This window comes from Phaseolus vulgaris, chromosome 8 (assembly GCF_000499845.2).
Source record: "Phaseolus vulgaris cultivar G19833 chromosome 8, P. vulgaris v2.0, whole genome shotgun sequence".
In the NCBI taxonomy this organism is placed as follows: Eukaryota; Viridiplantae; Streptophyta; class Magnoliopsida; order Fabales; family Fabaceae; genus Phaseolus; species Phaseolus vulgaris.
The window spans coordinates 2,382,662-2,400,885 of record NC_023752.2 but is presented as its reverse complement, the minus strand read 5'-3'; the positions used below and the strand labels follow the sequence as shown (position 1 = coordinate 2,400,885).

Sequence of the window (18,224 nt, the reverse complement as noted above, 5' to 3'; positions counted from 1 at the left end):
ATTGGAATCTTGTAAAAATATTTTGCTTGTTGAAGAGCCTTATCAAAACCAAGCTTATGCTGTACAAATATAAAGCTTTCGGCTTCAAATACTTTGGTCCTCAGCTGATTTATCTCATCATCCATAAGTTTGATGGTGTTCTTGTCGGATTCGTTCGCAGAGGATAACGTTGATACCTTTTCATTCAACAACTGATTTTCTTTAAGAAGTTGAGCATTCTCTTTACTAGATCTTAAGCTTTCACTCTTCAATTCAACAATTTCCTTTCTAAAATCTTCCTTTGCAACTTCTTGTTCATTTTTCTGCTTCTTCATCTCTTCTAGTTGCTCAGACAAAGAGCTCATTCTTTCCTTATATTCAGCAAGATCAGTCTTCAATTTCTCAAACTCAGATAAAGACACACGGTTTCCATTCTTCTCTTTCATCATTTTCCCAATCAACAAACTTCTACTCGACAATTCAATAATAGAATCCGCTAATGAAGCAGCATCCATATTTTTCAACATGTTATAAGACGATTCATTAAAAGAAGTTTGGACAAACTTCGCGTATTTCGTTGATGCACTAAAAATTGTTTCAAAGAGTGGTTCAGACGAAACATTTTCAACGTGGCGATGACGCCGAGAAGACGAATGTGATCTCTTGCTGCTTCTATCTCGTTTCTTTGATTTTTTCGAAGGACCGGCAACATCAACATTGCGCGCAACTTCAATCACTTCAACAGGCGCAACACGTTCCGCTACTTCTATTTCCACAACAGGATTCACCACATTTTCACGTCGAGGAGTTACATCACCTACCTTGTTTAGCAACTTCGAAAAATAAGACCGAGCTTTCGGATTTGTGCTTGCCATCAAAGCTGAAAATCAATAAAAAACTTAGCAAAGTTAAAAAACTCATCCTATAAAACAAGAAAATATAGAACAACCACCTACCAATAAGATCTTCTTGAGGATGGGATGAAGTATACAATTGTAGCAAGGCGCGAGTGGGAACTTGGTACGAGAGGTGATTGAAAACTTCAATAACATGACGATCGGCCGCACCCATTGAGTGAAAAGATATTGAGTTAAACTTCACTGGATCTCTCGTCCAATAAAGAGGAAATTTTGGAGAATCTCCATTGAAAAAATACTCTTTTCCTATCGGCTCTATTAGAATTTTGAAAAAACCTCCCTTAAAATCCTTATATGATGATGTAAAAGGTTTAAGGAAACAAACGTTGGATTTGCTAATAAGGGATAGCCATCCTGGCCGTTTACCAGGCCGAGAGCTATAATAGTACAAGAAAGAGGCAGGACTAGGGGAAAGCGACAATAATTTACACAAAATACTAAATGCTTGCATTGCAGCCCAACCATTAGGATGAAGCTGAGTCGGAGCAACATTAAGGAAATTAAGCACGCCTATTTGAAAGTTGTTCAAAGGCAATCGAATATGAAGGTCTCTAAAAAAGCAAGCATAAAAATAAAAAAATTCATAACTATCATCCTCTCGGCCATGGCAAACATTATCAATATCTCCAACACGCCGAAAAGAAATAATGTCATTTTCAATGTCAGAATAATAAATCTGAGAATGGGAAAGGAAACTACGAAGCTCAGTAGCAGAACGATACTTCGAAAAAAATTCTCGAACTTTAGGGTTAACCCACTGATAACCTGGACGAAGATTTTTCCAAGGCAATATAAATTCAAATTCTTGAGGAACATCAACAGTAGGGGCTCCATTGGAATCATTCATGCAAGAAGGAGTAGCAGATGAAGACTTTGAGTCTGAATGATCTTCTTCTCGAACCACTCGCCCAGTTGATTCACCACCCGCGCTCGAAAAATCGTCAGTAGCAGAAAAGCTTGAAAGAGACATTACCTTTGCAAGAATCGACTGAAGATGGAAAATGAACTTCCTTTTCAATAGCAATAAACCTCACAATCATAAAAGGTTCAATGAGAAACCTATTTATAACCCACAATAAGCCCTAGAATTCGAAACGTTGCAACCATACAAAACTATTCAAAAATATATGATCTAACGGTTAAAATAGACAATTCACGTCAAATCATGAATTCTCAAAAAAGTAAAATTACGAAAACCAAGGCATTAAATACCAAATCAAATCAAATTTCAAAATTATTATATTATATTAAGACACAAATACTTTTATTTAAATTTAAATAAACTATTTCTGTCTCGGGGGCCAGTGTACTGCTAGCCTAAAACCGAGAGGTATAAGCCGAGAACTAAATATTAAATAACCAAAGTGATAAGTTAAAACCGAAAGGTCTGGACCGAAACCTTTATAATAAAGCCCAATTTAGATAAGAAACTTGCATAAGGGGGTGTAAAAGTAATAAAAAGGTGTAAAAAGAAAGTCCAAAAGTACTGTAGAAGGCCCATTAACGAAATCCTATAAATAGGAGGTCAGTGTAAGAAAAAGGTAAGAGTGATTTTATCTGAAAACTATTGAACTATTTCTGACTTTGGCATCGGAGCGACTTGCAGGTACACCCCCCCCCCCCCCCCCCATCTGTGAGAAGGACCAGCCGAGAGTGCCAGCCGAGAGGAGCAGCCGAGAGTGCCAGCCGAGAGGAGCAGCCGAGAATACTAGCCGAGAGATGCAACCTAGAATACCAGCCAAGTGTCCAGCCCAAGAAGAAACAGTCCAGCCCAAGACCGGAAGATTTGTATAAAAGGTCATCTTGTCAATCTGGTTCGAGTGTTCTTGGTCCCTGTTGTAAGAACATTATATATATAAAGATAAGTATATAAAAAGATGAAATAATTGAGAAAATAAGAAAGGTGAGTCTTATCACTGCAAGAAAATCATGAAATAAAAATCAATTTTTAGAGACAAAAATAATTAGTTGCAATAGTAACTAAATTAGAGATCATTTTAGAAACTAAAAAAAAAAATTGGTTTTTAAATTAGTTTCTATTATTCTTAAATAGTTTCTAAATTTGTATCTAATTAACAATCAATGTTTTTGGTATCTACTAAATCCTAACTTTGGGACGCCGCTGCAGCCACAATTTTCCCATTTCGTCGATTAATTTCTGCTGATCGGATCTCTAGTGTGTAAACGAACCAAGCTTTGATGCCACTTGATAGAAAAACGCATGTGGAAGCAACACACATAATCACGAATCAACTGCAAAAAAAATAAACGATACAAGATTTTCGCCAACTGCGACCTACATCCACACGGACAACTATTAGGTTTTCATTATATTTGTTGCACACCAATTACAAGTACAATTATCTCTTTAAATAGAGATTATAAAATAAACACAATGATTAAGCTCACTCACTAAATCTGGTGCCTAGTCAGTCCAATTAGTTCTGACTTCGTACCCAACCCAAAATAAATTTTATAATTTTAAACAAAAGATAATCCTAAGATCGGTGACATTTTTGAAAAATCTTCGTGTTACATTTAAAAAAAATTATAATTAAATATATTCATTGGTCCACTTATTTCTTTTTTTACTCTTTATTTCGCGACATATTATATATTAATTTTTTAGGTTGTCATTTAATCCATAAAAATAAAATAAAACAAATAAATTTATTTAATAGATGAATCACTAAAATATTTAATTATATTTTAATATGAATCATGAGATTAAAAATGTGTAAATAATAATAAATTTAATTAATGGAAACTGAAAACATGATCGGATTATAACGAAGGAAAAATAAGGGAAACATTAGATTAAAAAAAGCACACTGATAGCTTGGACTTCCATAGTTTTTTTGCTAGAACAAGTATAAATTTAAAAACAGTGAAGAAATTCTTATTTTCACTAAAAACGTTATTAAAATCTCATTTCAATGATTTTATTCTCCCTGAACAGAAATGGAAAGATATTGTTGTCTGTAAGAAAATATTGTCAGTAATATTTTAAAGTGGCTATATATGTAGTTGAACCATGATTTTTTTTATTTAAATGTTGTAGTTCCCTTAATGGTTGTATCATATTTATGTTGAAAGATTCTATTAAAACTTCCAATTATGACAAAGCTAGTGTCTACAATGATCAGCAGTTATATTTTAATTTATATTTGTGTGATATTAAATAACAAAAATATACGTGTTTTAAATTGAATTAACAGGACATAAAAAGTTAAATAAATAAATAAGATATTAATTAATTAAGATACATAAAAATATCACAAATTGAGTTCTGATATGCTTAAGCCATGATTTCATTTGTAATTTAATTTTTGGGACTATACCCCACCTGTTAATTGATTGAAAACTGAAAGGAAGCTACTCAGAATACAGAACATAAATGTTATGTATGCCCACACCAATCCCCACCTTCCACACTCAATATATATTAAACAAAACTTGTTTTAATTGACCCCACACACACACACACACACACATATATATATATATATATATATATATATATATATATATATATATATATATATATATATATATATCGACCTTTTAATACTAATAAACACGCAGAAGCAGAAATTCAGAGATTGTGAAACACCCTTTCACTTCTTTCTTATGAAACGGGAAAACACGAAAATGAGACAGAGATAAAAGAATAATGTTTCTTTCACATTATATTTATAGTAAAATTAAGTATTCTATAACTGATTTTTAGAATAAAATTGTTTCGGTATGGGCGAGGCCAACCCCTGGCCTCCCTACCCGAGACCTGGTCAACCTGACCAAAACCAAAGGAAAGCCGGTCGAGACTTGAGAGACTTATCAAGATGACGAGACCGACTGCCTGCTTTACCGAGATCTTGGAAAACTTGGCCGAGACGACCGACATCACTGGAATTTGGCCGAGGGCCGACCCATACCATGGGTACTTGGTCGCCAGCCGACCCCTACTACAGTTAACGCTCAAACCAAGATCAGTGAAGTTAATCCATCATTAAGAATTAGGTAATGCAACCTTAACCGGTATCCACCTCGATAAACGGGTCCAACAAGGTAGGCCCATTAGAATAATATAAATAGCACGTATTCCAAAGAGTAAGGTATGTCATTTATTACTGTTCACCTACCTGAGAGCTGACCACCTGCTTTACTGACTTGAGCGTCGGAGTGCCTTCGCAGGTTCCCCCACCATCCGGTGTTGGCCGAGACCGAGTGCCGAAGGAGAAGTAGGAGGACGAGAAGAATCTCAGCTTATCACCCAGTCACCTGACCGACCGAGAGAAGGAGAAAAAGACTTCAATAGTTCTTTAGGTCTCATCTCCCTAGCAGGAACAAAAATGTTATATTATAATAAAATAATAATTTATTTAAATATTAAAGGAATGTAATGGGTGTAAGATATCATTACTCAAGATAGATTTTGTTACTATGTAAATAGTACAATAAAATCATTCAATACAAACCAATTTTTAGAAAAAAATAATAATTAGTTGCAATAGTAACTAAATTAGAAATATTTTAGAAATTAAAAATAATAATTTCTAAATTAGTTTATATTATTGTTAAATAGTTTCTGATATCTAATTAGCTATCAAGGTTTTAACTAACAATTATTTAGATTCTAAATTTGGTAACAAAAATTTTGGTCGCTAATTAGATACAAATTTAAAATCATTTAACAATAATATAAACTAATTTAGAAATAAAAAATTTATTTAGTCCTTAAAATAGTCTATAATTTAGTTATTATAGCAACTAATTTTTTTTTTCTAAAATTGATTTCTATTTCACAATTTTATTGTAGTGAGATTTCGTTAAAAATTACTTAAAAAGTAATTTTTTTAAAATATTATATTTGTAGATATGTCTTATACGATAAATATGATTTTATTGTAAAGAAATTCCGTTTATAAATAAGACTTCAAACTACTATAAATTTTTAAAAGAAAATGATAGAGGAACGTCTAAACCTTACTATAAATAATTTTAAATAAGAAGTCATGACGCATATTCACGAGCTTCTTTGTATTCAAAAGACAAAAAAAATTCATCACTTAATATTTTTTACAATAATTTTTAATTATACACATAGAAAATATAATTTTTTAATAGATCAGAAACAATTATTAATAGTTATTGAGTATAATAGGAATGGTGATATGTTGACACCACAAAGAATAAAGAATAAAAAAACATGTATATGTTTTTACCGTGTGTCAAAGAGATCTTTTTCATGTAATAGATTTACAAGAACAGAAAAATTTGTTTTATACTATAAAAATAAAAAACAAATATATATATATATATATATATATATATATATATTGACACTGTTTATAATATAAAACAAAATAAATAAAAATAAAAATTAATTTATTAAAGTGTGAAGTGAATGTTTTTATTCTTCTTTTATAGTAAGCTACACGTTAATAATGGTTTTTAACAATAAGATATAATTTATTAAAGTATGAAGTGGATGTTTTTACTTTTCATGGTGTCTTACAATAATAGTTTTTGACAATAAGATATAATCATCATGGATGTTCGATATATCTGCTTGTTCTTGCAACGACAGAGCATACTCAAGTTGCAGCTCTACCTCACCCATTGTTGGTCGCTCTTCTGCTTCATAATTCACACATCTTTGGGTGATATCTATAAACACATTCCAACACTCTTGCACAATCTTTCCTTTGATATCCAAATCAATAGTCTCCTCAGCAGGCTTCTCCAGAAATTCCTCTGTCATGCCAGAATACGTTCTTCCAGACGCAACTTCTAATAGAACAATACCAAATGAGTAAACATCGGTTTTATCTGAGACGATACCGTTCACGTAATACTCCTTAGCCATGTAGCTAAAAGTACCTATAAATGAAAGTATTATCTTAGTCTAGCTGACAAAATTTCATTACATAAGTTTTATCTGTGACGATACCGTTTATCCGTTTATAAAAAATTACAAATTTAGGCAAGTCGTGTCAATTCGGCACGACTTCATATGCACAAATCGTTCCAATTTGACACTACTCTGCCATGTCATAATGAAGTCGTGTCAACTTGGCACGACTTCTGCCACATCACACACACACACACACATATATATATATATATATATATATATATATATATTTAAAAAATTATTGTTTATATATTGGGTAGTAAGTTATGTAATGTTAAAAATTAATTTGATAAATAACTTTTTAAGAGTGTTAGTTTTAAGAAACAAAAAATTGGATAATCGTGTATGAATCATGTCCTGCGCCATTAAATATCAAAATATCAAAAAAAATTGCATACATGAAACATTAAATATCAAAATATACTTTTTGGCTAGTGGGAAACCATGTCCGATGGTAATGTCCTCAGGAGTCAATGACTCAAAGTTTGAATAAGCTGATTATCCAAACATGATTCATACACGATTATCCAATTTTTTGTTCCTTAAAACTAACACTCTTAGAAAATTATGTATCAAATTAATTTTTAACATTACATAACTTACTACCCAATATATAAACAATAATTTTTTTTTAAAAAAATATGACGCGGCAGAAGTTGTGTCAACTTGGCACGACTTTTGCATGACAGGGCAGGAGTCGTGTCAAGTTGGCACGACTTCAGTATGACATGACAGAGTCGTATCTAATTGAGACGATTTATGCATATGAAATCGTGCCGAATTGACACGACTTGCCTAAATTTGTAATTTTTTTTAAACGGACCTCATTTTGGTAAAAAGCAAAAAAAAAATACCTCATGGTTAAAATCCCCAAAATTTCATCAAGTAATGTCATAAAATAAAACATTACCAGGAATAGTATGTACTATAATTGGCTTTGGCTTTGACATAAAACGTTGTCCCTGTAAGCTATGGCCAAAATTTGAAAGCTTTGGCTCCATGTTTGCATCCAAAAGAATGTTGCGAGGTTTGATAGCACGATGAATGATGGTGCGCTTTGCTCCAGCATGAAGGTAGTGCAATCCCCTTGCTGCTCCTATGCATATCTCTAGCCTCTTCTTCCATGACAGTTCCCCACGTCGTAGGTGACTATGTAGAGATCCATTGGGCATGTACTCGCACACAACAATCTTCTCTTTCTCGTGGTTGCAGAATCCAGTAAGAGAGATAATATTAGGGTGACGAAGCTGGCAGAGCAACTCAATTTCATTCTTAAACTTGTTCCATTTCTTCTCTCTTTTATCCACATCGTCATTAAATCGCTTTATAGTGACTGTATAATCAGAACCATCATGCTGAAGACAACCTTTATATTCTCGGATACCAAATACGTCGTCAATGATCCTCGTATGATCAAAGTTGTTGGTTAATTTCCTAATATCGGCAAGAGAGAAGTGATGGCACAGGTCTTCTATTCTTGTTGTATACTGACATGAACTTGTGCGCTTAGAATGGCAGAAGCCACAATATTTGAGAAACATTCTTGTTCCTAATTTCTTTACTCCTATGATTGTCTCTAGTTTCTAATATATAATTCACATTTGGCAACCCCGTCTTCTTTCATTGCCTATTTCCTTTGAGTTTCTCAGAGCTTCCATGTTTTGGCCCTACACATTTCTTTCTCATAATATTACATCTATTTTTTAATGTAGTGTTTTGTATCCAAAGTTTGTTTTTCAAGCTAAATCAGGTACATATACAGCGCAGAGTGGGGTTGACAGTGGAAGAAACAAACAAAAAGGATTAAAATTAATTATTTCTAAACGCCGTCCTAATTGACCATTTCATATAAGACAGATGAATGAAGGGATAGGGAAGAAGTCTCACATGAACTATTGTGCAACACGTTTTCATCTTCTTTTTCAAAGGGGAAACGCGTAAATGAAACCAAAAATATAATTGTAGTTTTTTAGAGGTGTAATTTTTGCATCCTATGTAAGAATGTTTTTATTCACACTCTCTGTATTTCCTTAATTAAAATATAACGTTGATTATTAACTTATAATTTTGTAGTGTTTTCTTCAAATTACTAAATTACCCTTTTCATTGAAATCGTGGTTCTCCCTGTAAAATATTTTATAATTTTTATGATTCATTAACTTTTTTTATTGTTTGTTTCTATTAAATATTATAAATATGCTATAAAAAAAGTGCTAAGGTATTTTTATAATTAAAATGTAAAGTTTATAATTAAATATAAACAATAATATTCTAAAACAAGTAATTAATTTGTTGTTGATGAATGTTTTACTAAAAGATCAAAATTGTTTAATTTTAGAAAACTGAAACACGAAATTAATATGATATATTTAATCTTTGTAAACTTAAAAAAATTATAGAAATAAAAAATAGATTGAAATTCTTATATTTATAGTGAGCCAACAAGTCAATGAGCAAGTCATGCAAGTAGAAGAAATATGTGTGGCTAGAAACCATAGTTGCAAACAAATATATATATATATATATATATAATTTTCTATCCTTCTGGCATTGATAGAAGATCATAAAAGCTGAATAATAAGTGCTGTAAGTGACAAATTGAAGTTCAAAGAAAAGACCTATGGAAGCATCATTGCACCTTAATTTCTTTGAAGTTAAATAAATGTGAACTATTTATCTAAAGTAAATAAAGAGCATAAATTCTATATAATCAACTAATAATGGTTATTAATAATACTTTTATAATTTATCACGTATGATTATCTATTTTATTATTTTTCTAGTTTTTAACTTTAATTCACGTATATATTTTTTCTCTTTTAGAAAATAAAAAGCTTGGGTGTGATAATCAAAATGATGTAATTTGATTTTCGTATATAAGTTATATAGTTTACAATTATAATAAAAAAATTAAATATTTAAAAGAGCTGTGTGATCAAAGAGATTGACTCCGTTATTGAACTGTGGATCACTGATTAATTCGATATCATATATGTAAAATAATTGAAAAATGTATAACTATCGTTAACTGATTGATCTCTACTTTAAAAATGTAAATCAAATTGTTATTATAAAATAAATGTTTCAAATAAACAAGGGGTTTTAATAATATAAATATTATCATAATTATATATTTACTAGATCATACAGGTAAATATCAACTATGGTTTGGTGATTATCCTATATAAAATATTGGAAAATATGTTTTTAATTTTTATATTTTTAAATTGATGAATTCAATCCTCTAACTTTTTTTAATATATTATGTTCAGAAAAACCAGTTCCAATTTTAGTTAATCTATTCTTTCAAATATGGTCTACATTTTAAAAAGTTATAAAGATCTGACCAGTAGAAGCAACCGAGGAATAATATCTAAGAATTTTGTGCCTAGACAATGAAGTATTCCCTTGCTTATAATTTTAAGCATAAGAGTAGTCCTAGAAAGAGTAACATTTTTGAAAAATCTTCGTGTTACATTTAGAATTTTTTTTTTATAATTAAATATATTCATTGGTCCACTTATTTCTTTTTACTCTTTATTTCGCGACATATTATAAATTAATTTTTTAGGTTATCATTTAATACATACAAATAAAATAAAATAATTAAATTTATTTAATAGATGAATCACTAAAATATTTAATTATATTTTAATATGAATCATGAGATTAAAAATGTGTAAATAATAATAAATTTAATTAATGGAAACTGAAAACATGATCGGATTATAATGAAGGAAACTTGAGACACAAGAGAGTGAAGTATGGTGGTGCCACCATCTGCAATGGGGGAGGAGGAGCATCTGCTCTTGTCCTTGAGCTCATGTAAGCCTTTTCAATTTGGTTAGCCATAGTTCAGTTCTCTAATACTCTGCAATGCAGTTAATCCTGCATAAATTACATTAGATCTGATTCTTTTCTGCGGATGTACCTTATCTCATTGAAGCTTAAAAAATAGTAATTAATTAATTATTCCGAGGTTTCTCCAATTTTACAGGCGGACAAAACATGTAATAAGTTTGATCAATGAAAGAAACGGTTTCACTGCGTTTGCAGTTATCATGTTAATTTTAATAAAAAAATCATTTTAAATTTAATTTATTAAATATTTTGAAATTTAGCAATCTTAGCACACATAATACTTCATACTGTAAATATATTATAATTAGTTATTTTGATACTTGATTGATTCTGCATGGTAGTTAGTATATGAATTTTTGTGAGCTTGACTTAGGTCCTGCCCATATGTTTGATGGGAAAAGATCTTTGAAAAGTAGAACAAGATGTCTTTAAGAAATGGATTTACACTTTCCTTTAGATTAAATTCACATCCATGAAAACAAAGACTTAGCTTCAACTGGGGCTTGATAACTAGTTTCCTTCTAATTTGATTGTGGGTTACTCCTCTTATCTCCATTCATTTTCAATCTCCGTTCATAATCCAGTGAAAGGTCAATCTTTGTCCAATAATTGAATGAGGAAGACGATGATGACACCAAAGAATCACAACACACTGCTCTCAATGAATCAGGTGTTTTATATTATATTGTAAAGAAAAAATACAGACATAAATCTAGAAAGAAAACATTTGTTTATATATAATGCCTCAAATTATGTTGAAAAGAAGAAAAGTGTGAGAATACATTGAGGAAATTTTGGTAAGTGATGGAATAAAATAATTATGTTTTTTCTTTACCTTTCTAATTTTTATCTTCTAAGTTCCACAAATTGGATCACAGAAGTTGGTAAGTATGAGTTATATCCTACATGAGTTTCATAAATTTAGTTTATTTATTTTTTAATTCTTTTTACAGGTTTTTAAAATTCATTCCAATTCCAATTGATGTTTCCAGCTATGTTCCAGAACTTCAATTGTGAGTTTGGAATTTGGTGTTGTTTGTAAATTTGATATTGTTTGTAAATTTATTTCTTAATTACAATGGATTTGTGTTACACTTAATTCAGTTTTAATGTGGATTTCAATTAATGTGTTATAATTCAATTTTAATATTTATTTTTGTTTGTAATTTAATGTTTTTGTAATTTTTTTATTACAATGAATTAGAGACATTACATTCATTTAAATTGGATTTAGATTCATTGAAAATTAATTTAAATTTAATTTGGTATTAATTTAGAGAAATATATTTAAATTTATTTTTATTTACATTCACATATACAAATATTCAAAATGTCCCGCACATTTTCTGAATTTCTTTTTTTATTTTATTTCACCGTCTGTGTGGATCTAACCCACACTGATGGAGAAGTGCCTTCATGATTTGGAAATTTAGTTGATGATCAATGGAAACACTATGGATTGTAACGGACAAGGTCCTCCTAAGAGGTATGGTGACCTTGAAGGTGCATGCTAGGTAGGGAATGAGAGTGGTGAGACCATCTCTTTTTAGTAAGGTGAGAATTGAAGATCAATAACCTAACCTAAGAGGTTTTGGGCAAGAAATGAAATTGGCTCAAATTTGACAGCAATTCACTAAGTATATTAATCTTGCAAATACATGAGTCAAGCCCTCTTATTTATAGTGTTTAGAGAGCTGGAAATTCAAAACAAAGTGGAGGGAAATTCAAATGAATTCCCTACCAAAGGTGACGCCTAAATGAGCACATAGGGAGGGGTGTGCGTAGTTTGTAAGCTCACCCCCTCCATGGGCTTTCTAGACCGACCTTGGTAAATTTAGAGGTTTTTTAGAAACTTAAGTTTACCTAGGTTGGTGTTTTTAGGTGCCAAAATTAATTCTAAGAAAAACTACAAATAAAGTTCCTATGATAATTTTGACAAGAAATTAAAGTCTATTATACATTAGAGTTTATGACATTTGAACATGTAAAAGAACGTCTTCTTGGATCCTTTTGGCCATAACTCTAGTGGTTGGCCCAAATCTACCCTTTGGTGGGCTTGCATGTGGGCTTGTGCTTGAGTCTCTCCCATCAAACACTAACATTTTCTTTTACTTCACTGCGGGCCTAAGCCACACTTACATTTTAAATTAGGCAACTTCTTCCTGCACCTTTACAATTTTTTTTATGCACCCCCTCACTTTCAGAAAAGACTGTTTTGCTCCCTTTAAAAAATGACTTCTTGATTGTTTTTCGAAATATTTCCAGAACGTCTTTTTCAGAACATGTTTTATGAATTCCAGATTTATAAATACGGAAATAAATAAAAAATGTGTTATAGAAAAGATGTTCTAATCCTTTGCTTACAAAATTACTATTTCGGAAAAACCTAAAACTGTAAAGGGTAATTTCGATATTTTTGAACAATGTAGGGGTGTAGGAAGAAAAGTGTAGAGGTGCAAGAAGAAACGTCCTTTAAATTATTTTCTTATAATGTCGGTCAAACTCATTTATAACTTTAATTTAGTGACCAAGAAGCGTAAGCTAAATTTACGCTTATTTAAAATTATAAAATAATAGTGTTAACTTTGTGACGGCTAAAATGATGTAGCATCCATATTGAGTAGGTTTAGCCTATTCAAATTACGTTAGTCGTTGGGACCTACACAAAAATGTTAGCATCTAAGGTATTAGCTTCCATTTTTTCGAAAACGGTAGGCCTATGACAACAATGATTTTGCATAGATTTTTGGCTATTTGTGTCTATCTCTAGTCCACACTATTTATTGTTTTTTGTAATTACAAACTATCCAATCCAAAATACTATATGAGATAACACCTATGTTAATAATAGTTTTAGACAATAAGATATAATTAGCATGGATGTTTGTGATATCTGCTTGTTCTTGCAAGGACAGAGCATACTCAAGTTGCGTCTCTACCTCACCCATTGTTGGTCGCTCATCTGCTTCAGAATTCACACATCTATGGATGATATCAATAAAGACTTTCCAACACTCTTGCACAATCTTTCCTTTGATATCCAAATCAATATTCTCCTCAAAAGGCTTCTTCAGAAATTCCTCTATTTCTAATATGTCAAAATACTTTCCAGCCACAACTTCTAATAGAACAATACCAAATGAGTAAACATCGGTTTTATCTGTGACAATACCGTTCAGGACATACTCTTGAGCCAAGTGGCCATACGTACCTATATAAACGAAAGTATTAGTTTAGTCTAACTGACAAAATTTCTTTACAGTAAGTAACGTCATAAAATAAAACATTACCAGCAACTTGATCTACTTTAATTTGCTTTGGCTTTGACATAAAACGTTGTCCCTGTACGCTAAGGCCAAAATCTGAAAGCTTTGGCTCCATGTTTGCATCCAAAAGAATGTTGCGAGATTTGATATCACGATGAATGATGGTGCGCTTTGCTCCAGCATGAAGGTAGTGCAATCCCCTTGCTGCTCCTATGCATATCTCTAGTCTCTTCTTCCATGACAGTTCTCCATGTTGTAGGTGATGATGCAGAGATCCATTGGGCATGTACTCGTACACAACAATCTTCTCTTTCTTGTGGTTGCAGAATCCAGTAAGAGAGATAATATTAGGGTGACGAAGCTGACAGAGCAACTCAATTTCATTCTTAAACAGGTTCCATTGCTCCCCTCTTTCATACACATTCTTATTAAATCGCTTTATAATGACTGTATAATCAGAACCGTCATGCTGAAGACAGCCACAGTATAGTTCAACACCAAATCCTAAACGGTCAACGAGCCACTCATGATCAAAGTTGTTGGTTGATTTCCTAATATCGGCAAGAGAGAACCGATGGCACAGCTCTTCTATTCTTGTTGTATACTGACGTGAACTTGTGCCCTTAGAATGGCAGAATCCCCAATATTTGAGAAACATTTTTGTTCCTAATTTATTTACTCCTATGATTGTCTCTAGTTTCTAATATATAATTCACATTGGGAAACCCCGTCTTCTTTCATTGCCTATTTCCTTTGAGTTTCTCAGAGCTTCCATGTTTTGGCCCTACACATTTCTTTCACATAATATATTTATTACATTGTTTTTCAATGTAGTCTTTTGATCCAAAGTTTGTTTTTCAAGCTAAATCAGTTACAGATATAGCGCAGAGTGGGGTTGACAGTGGAAGAAACAAACTAAAAGGATTAAAATTAATTATTTCTAAACGCCGTCCTAATTGACCATTTCATATAAGACAGATGAATGAAGGGATAGTGAAGAAGTCTCATATGGACTATTGTGCAACACGTTTTCATCTTCTTTTTCAAAGGGGAAACGTGTAAATGAAACCAAAACAGAGATGAACATTTACTTTTTTTATGGATGTAATTCTGTCATATTATTTCCAATATCTTCTTTCAACTTTTATTTTAATATATAATTTTTATAAGATTCACGATTTACTAATTTTTTATTTATATTTATTGGTAAAAGAGATATTTTTAAGATGTATTTTATTTATAATCTTAAGTATGATCCAGCTTTAAAGATACTTATACTTAAGGTTCTTTAAATTACTTTTTAAAGAACTAAAATATAATTGTAGTTTTTTTAGAGGGTCTAATTTTTGCATCCTAGGTAAGAATGTTTTTTTGTATTCTTTGGTATATTGAGTCTCTGTTCCTATCCCGGTATGCTATGCTCATAGTTTGAACATTTCGGTCCCTAGTCCATCAGTCAGAGTGATACATGTCGAGCACACCATGACTTTAGAAATCGGTCCAAATACGATAAGGTTTTAGTATGTAAAAAAGAACGTTCATTTTTGGTAAAATTAACACGGCCCAAACATCAGAAGAATATTTTATCTGATTCAGTTAGTTGTTGAAAAGAGGAGAAATGGTTGAAAAGAGGAGAAAGAAAAGAGACGTAGTTAGAGACGATACTCTACAAAGATATAATCCCAAAATATAAAGGAGAGTATTAACGGATAAATTATACACTTATCAATGCTTGACGACTACTATAAAAGGGACCTGAGACCCTAGTCACCATGTAAGTTAACTCTACGCTATCTTACACTACATTCAAATATACAAGTGTTCTCACTGTCGGAGTGTAACCACCACCACTACTGCTTGACCCAGGTCACTCAACAAGAATATTTGGCCCTCACTGTGAAACATGTAAAATTGATCCCACTACCTACCAACACGAGTTCATCCACGCCAACGCACAAGATGAGAAACACGGGACAAGGAGCTCAAGTGCCCGACGGAGACGAGGTCCCCATGTTGCAACAAATTATGGAGACAATGAGAATCCTTCAGCAAGCTAATGATCGTAGGAAGCAAGATCGCCTTCGGGAAGAAGCACAAACTGAGCAAGAGCATCTTAGGGAGGAGGCTCGGGTCGAACATGATCGACTTAGAGAAGAGACACGAGTCGAACATGTACAACTGAGGGACGAGGCCCGAGTTGAACAAGAGCGGCAGAGAGAGGAAGCCCGAGCCCACCAGGATCATCTCCTAAGAGAAGTAGAGGCATCCCATAAGATGATGGAGGAAAGACACGGGTAAATGAGGAGCTACAAAAGGCTAATAAAGAGCTGTGAAACCATGCAAAGATATCATCAACGAATTGTCTGAGTTTGCTCTCCAGATTCGTCTTCAAGGGATGACCCTCAGCCTTTCTCTAGGCAAATAATGGACGAGTTGATCCTGCCGCATTTTCTTACCCCGAAGATGACTCCTTTTTTCAAAAGTGGAGGACCCTAAGAGTCACTTAAAGGTGTTTAGGGCCCAAATGATCATATCAGGCGACTCAGATATTGTTCGTTGTAAGATGCTCATGGGAACGTTCACGAGTATGACCCTCCACTAGTTTAGCAGCATCCCAGATGGACATATAACGTCGTTCCAACAGTTTTCACGAATTTTCTAAGAGAAGTTCTCAGTCAACAAAGTTGACCTCCCTCAACTACCCGACCTGTTTGATATCAGACAAAGGGAGGGCGAATCTTTGAAAGACTACCTAAATTGTTACTGCGCCTTCTCAGTTCAACTCTCCACACCAAACGAGGAGATGGTCGTTGCTGCTTTCGTAAAAGGCATGTGGACAAGCCCTTTTAGTGACTTTCTCATTTGAAATTGAGCTGAATCCATGGCCAAGGTGAGAAATTTTTTCTATAACTCAAAAATGCACATTTCGATAAGTTTTCATTTGTGTAATACTCAAACTGAATTGCTAACATTTTGAAAAAATTTCCTTGTCATGGAGGAAAAGAATAGAGATATGCATAGGAGTAGCTCGTGGACTACACTACCTTCATGTTGGAGCCAAGCGCACCATCTTTCACGGGTTTTTCACCAAAATGGTGCATTTTTTTTTTCATATTTACGTAAATGGGCAAAAGCAGAAAAAAATACAGAAATGGGCAATTCTTGGTCAAAGTTGCCAATGGTGTATGTAACATTAATTAAATTTGTTAATCTGTCTATTTTTTATTTTTAATTAAAGTTTCTAACTGTGTTGACAACTTCAGTTTAAACAAAATTGGATCATAGATTGTCAATTTTACTCCATTGAAGTTGATAATTCGGTTGGCAAGTTCAATTGATTTTTTTAAAAGAAATGACAATTAATATTTCTGGAAATAAAAATATATAGTTAAAATTTTTATTTTGATTATAATATCAAAATTTAATTTAATTTTATTTAAGAAAATGGTATATAAAGTTGAAGAATTAAAATTACTTTTTTTTACAATAATTTTAAATAAATTGAGTTAAAAATGAGTTGTGTGATAAATTAAAAATATTTACTATTTTTTAAATATTGTTAAAGTTAAAAATACACTTATAAAAATGTGATATGATTTATGTATAAATTTTAGATTATATAATACATGAAAGTATAAATTATATAATATGTAAAAAATAATAATATACATGTATTTATGTAAAATAAATGAAAATATTGAATAAAAGTCATTAAAAGGAGATGATATTAAAATATTTGATAAGAACAACATTACAAAGGATGATTCTATTGTCTAAATGGACAATTTTCTCTGTTATGACCTTCATTGCGACAGTAAGAACATTTTTTTGGCTTGTTTTGAATTGGTTGATCCATTTCATTATGCAAACAAGTTGTAATTGGTCGTTCCGAGATTTTACATCGCATGTGGGGGTAAGGTATGAAATTTGGTCTGGTATAAGTAGACCAATAATCCTCGTTTCAAACGGAATGAAATTCAACTTGATATGTCTTTCTAATCGTGTGGAGGTTGAAAACCGGATCACTGAATGTCTTTATTTGTAAATGACAAGAGGAACAAACGGTAATAACGTGATGACAAGGAAGTCGAAGAGCTTGGAAGTGGTCCATCAACCACCTTTCAACTACTCAACATCTCCATCTCAACAACAATTTTTTGTTGGTCCATCAAATCCATTTGCAACCTCTACCATGACCCCCCCATCTGCCTACAATCCAATGTCATCCATGCAGTATTATCGACCAACAATGCCTTCACAGGTGTCCGAAAATCAAAATGATGA

At 32.1% G+C, this 18,224-nt stretch overlaps 3 protein-coding genes across 3 annotated transcripts in view; all 3 read right to left on the bottom strand.

Annotated features, from left to right (window-relative positions):
* The window catches only part of LOC137825473 (coumaroyl-CoA:anthocyanidin 3-O-glucoside-6''-O-coumaroyltransferase 1-like), a 48,543-nt gene that overhangs the window by 9,550 nt on the left and 20,769 nt on the right, over positions 1 to 18,224 (bottom strand). The window lies entirely within an intron of this gene.
* LOC137825476 (receptor-like protein kinase FERONIA) lies at positions 6,284 to 8,500 on the bottom strand. The gene is made up of 2 exons (XM_068631144.1): positions 7,724 to 8,500; positions 6,284 to 6,779 (listed from the first exon to the last, which is right to left on the bottom strand). The coding sequence occupies exons 1-2, from the start codon at positions 8,352 to 8,354 to the stop codon at positions 6,394 to 6,396; spliced, it is 1,017 nt and encodes a 338-aa protein (XP_068487245.1). The 5' UTR covers positions 8,355 to 8,500; the 3' UTR covers positions 6,284 to 6,393.
* Positions 13,387 to 14,598, bottom strand: LOC137827114 (probable receptor-like protein kinase At5g38990). The gene is made up of 2 exons (XM_068633327.1): positions 13,965 to 14,598; positions 13,387 to 13,885 (listed from the first exon to the last, which is right to left on the bottom strand). Exons 1-2 carry the CDS (start codon positions 14,596 to 14,598, stop codon positions 13,455 to 13,457), a joined length of 1,065 nt encoding a protein of 354 aa, XP_068489428.1. The 3' UTR covers positions 13,387 to 13,454.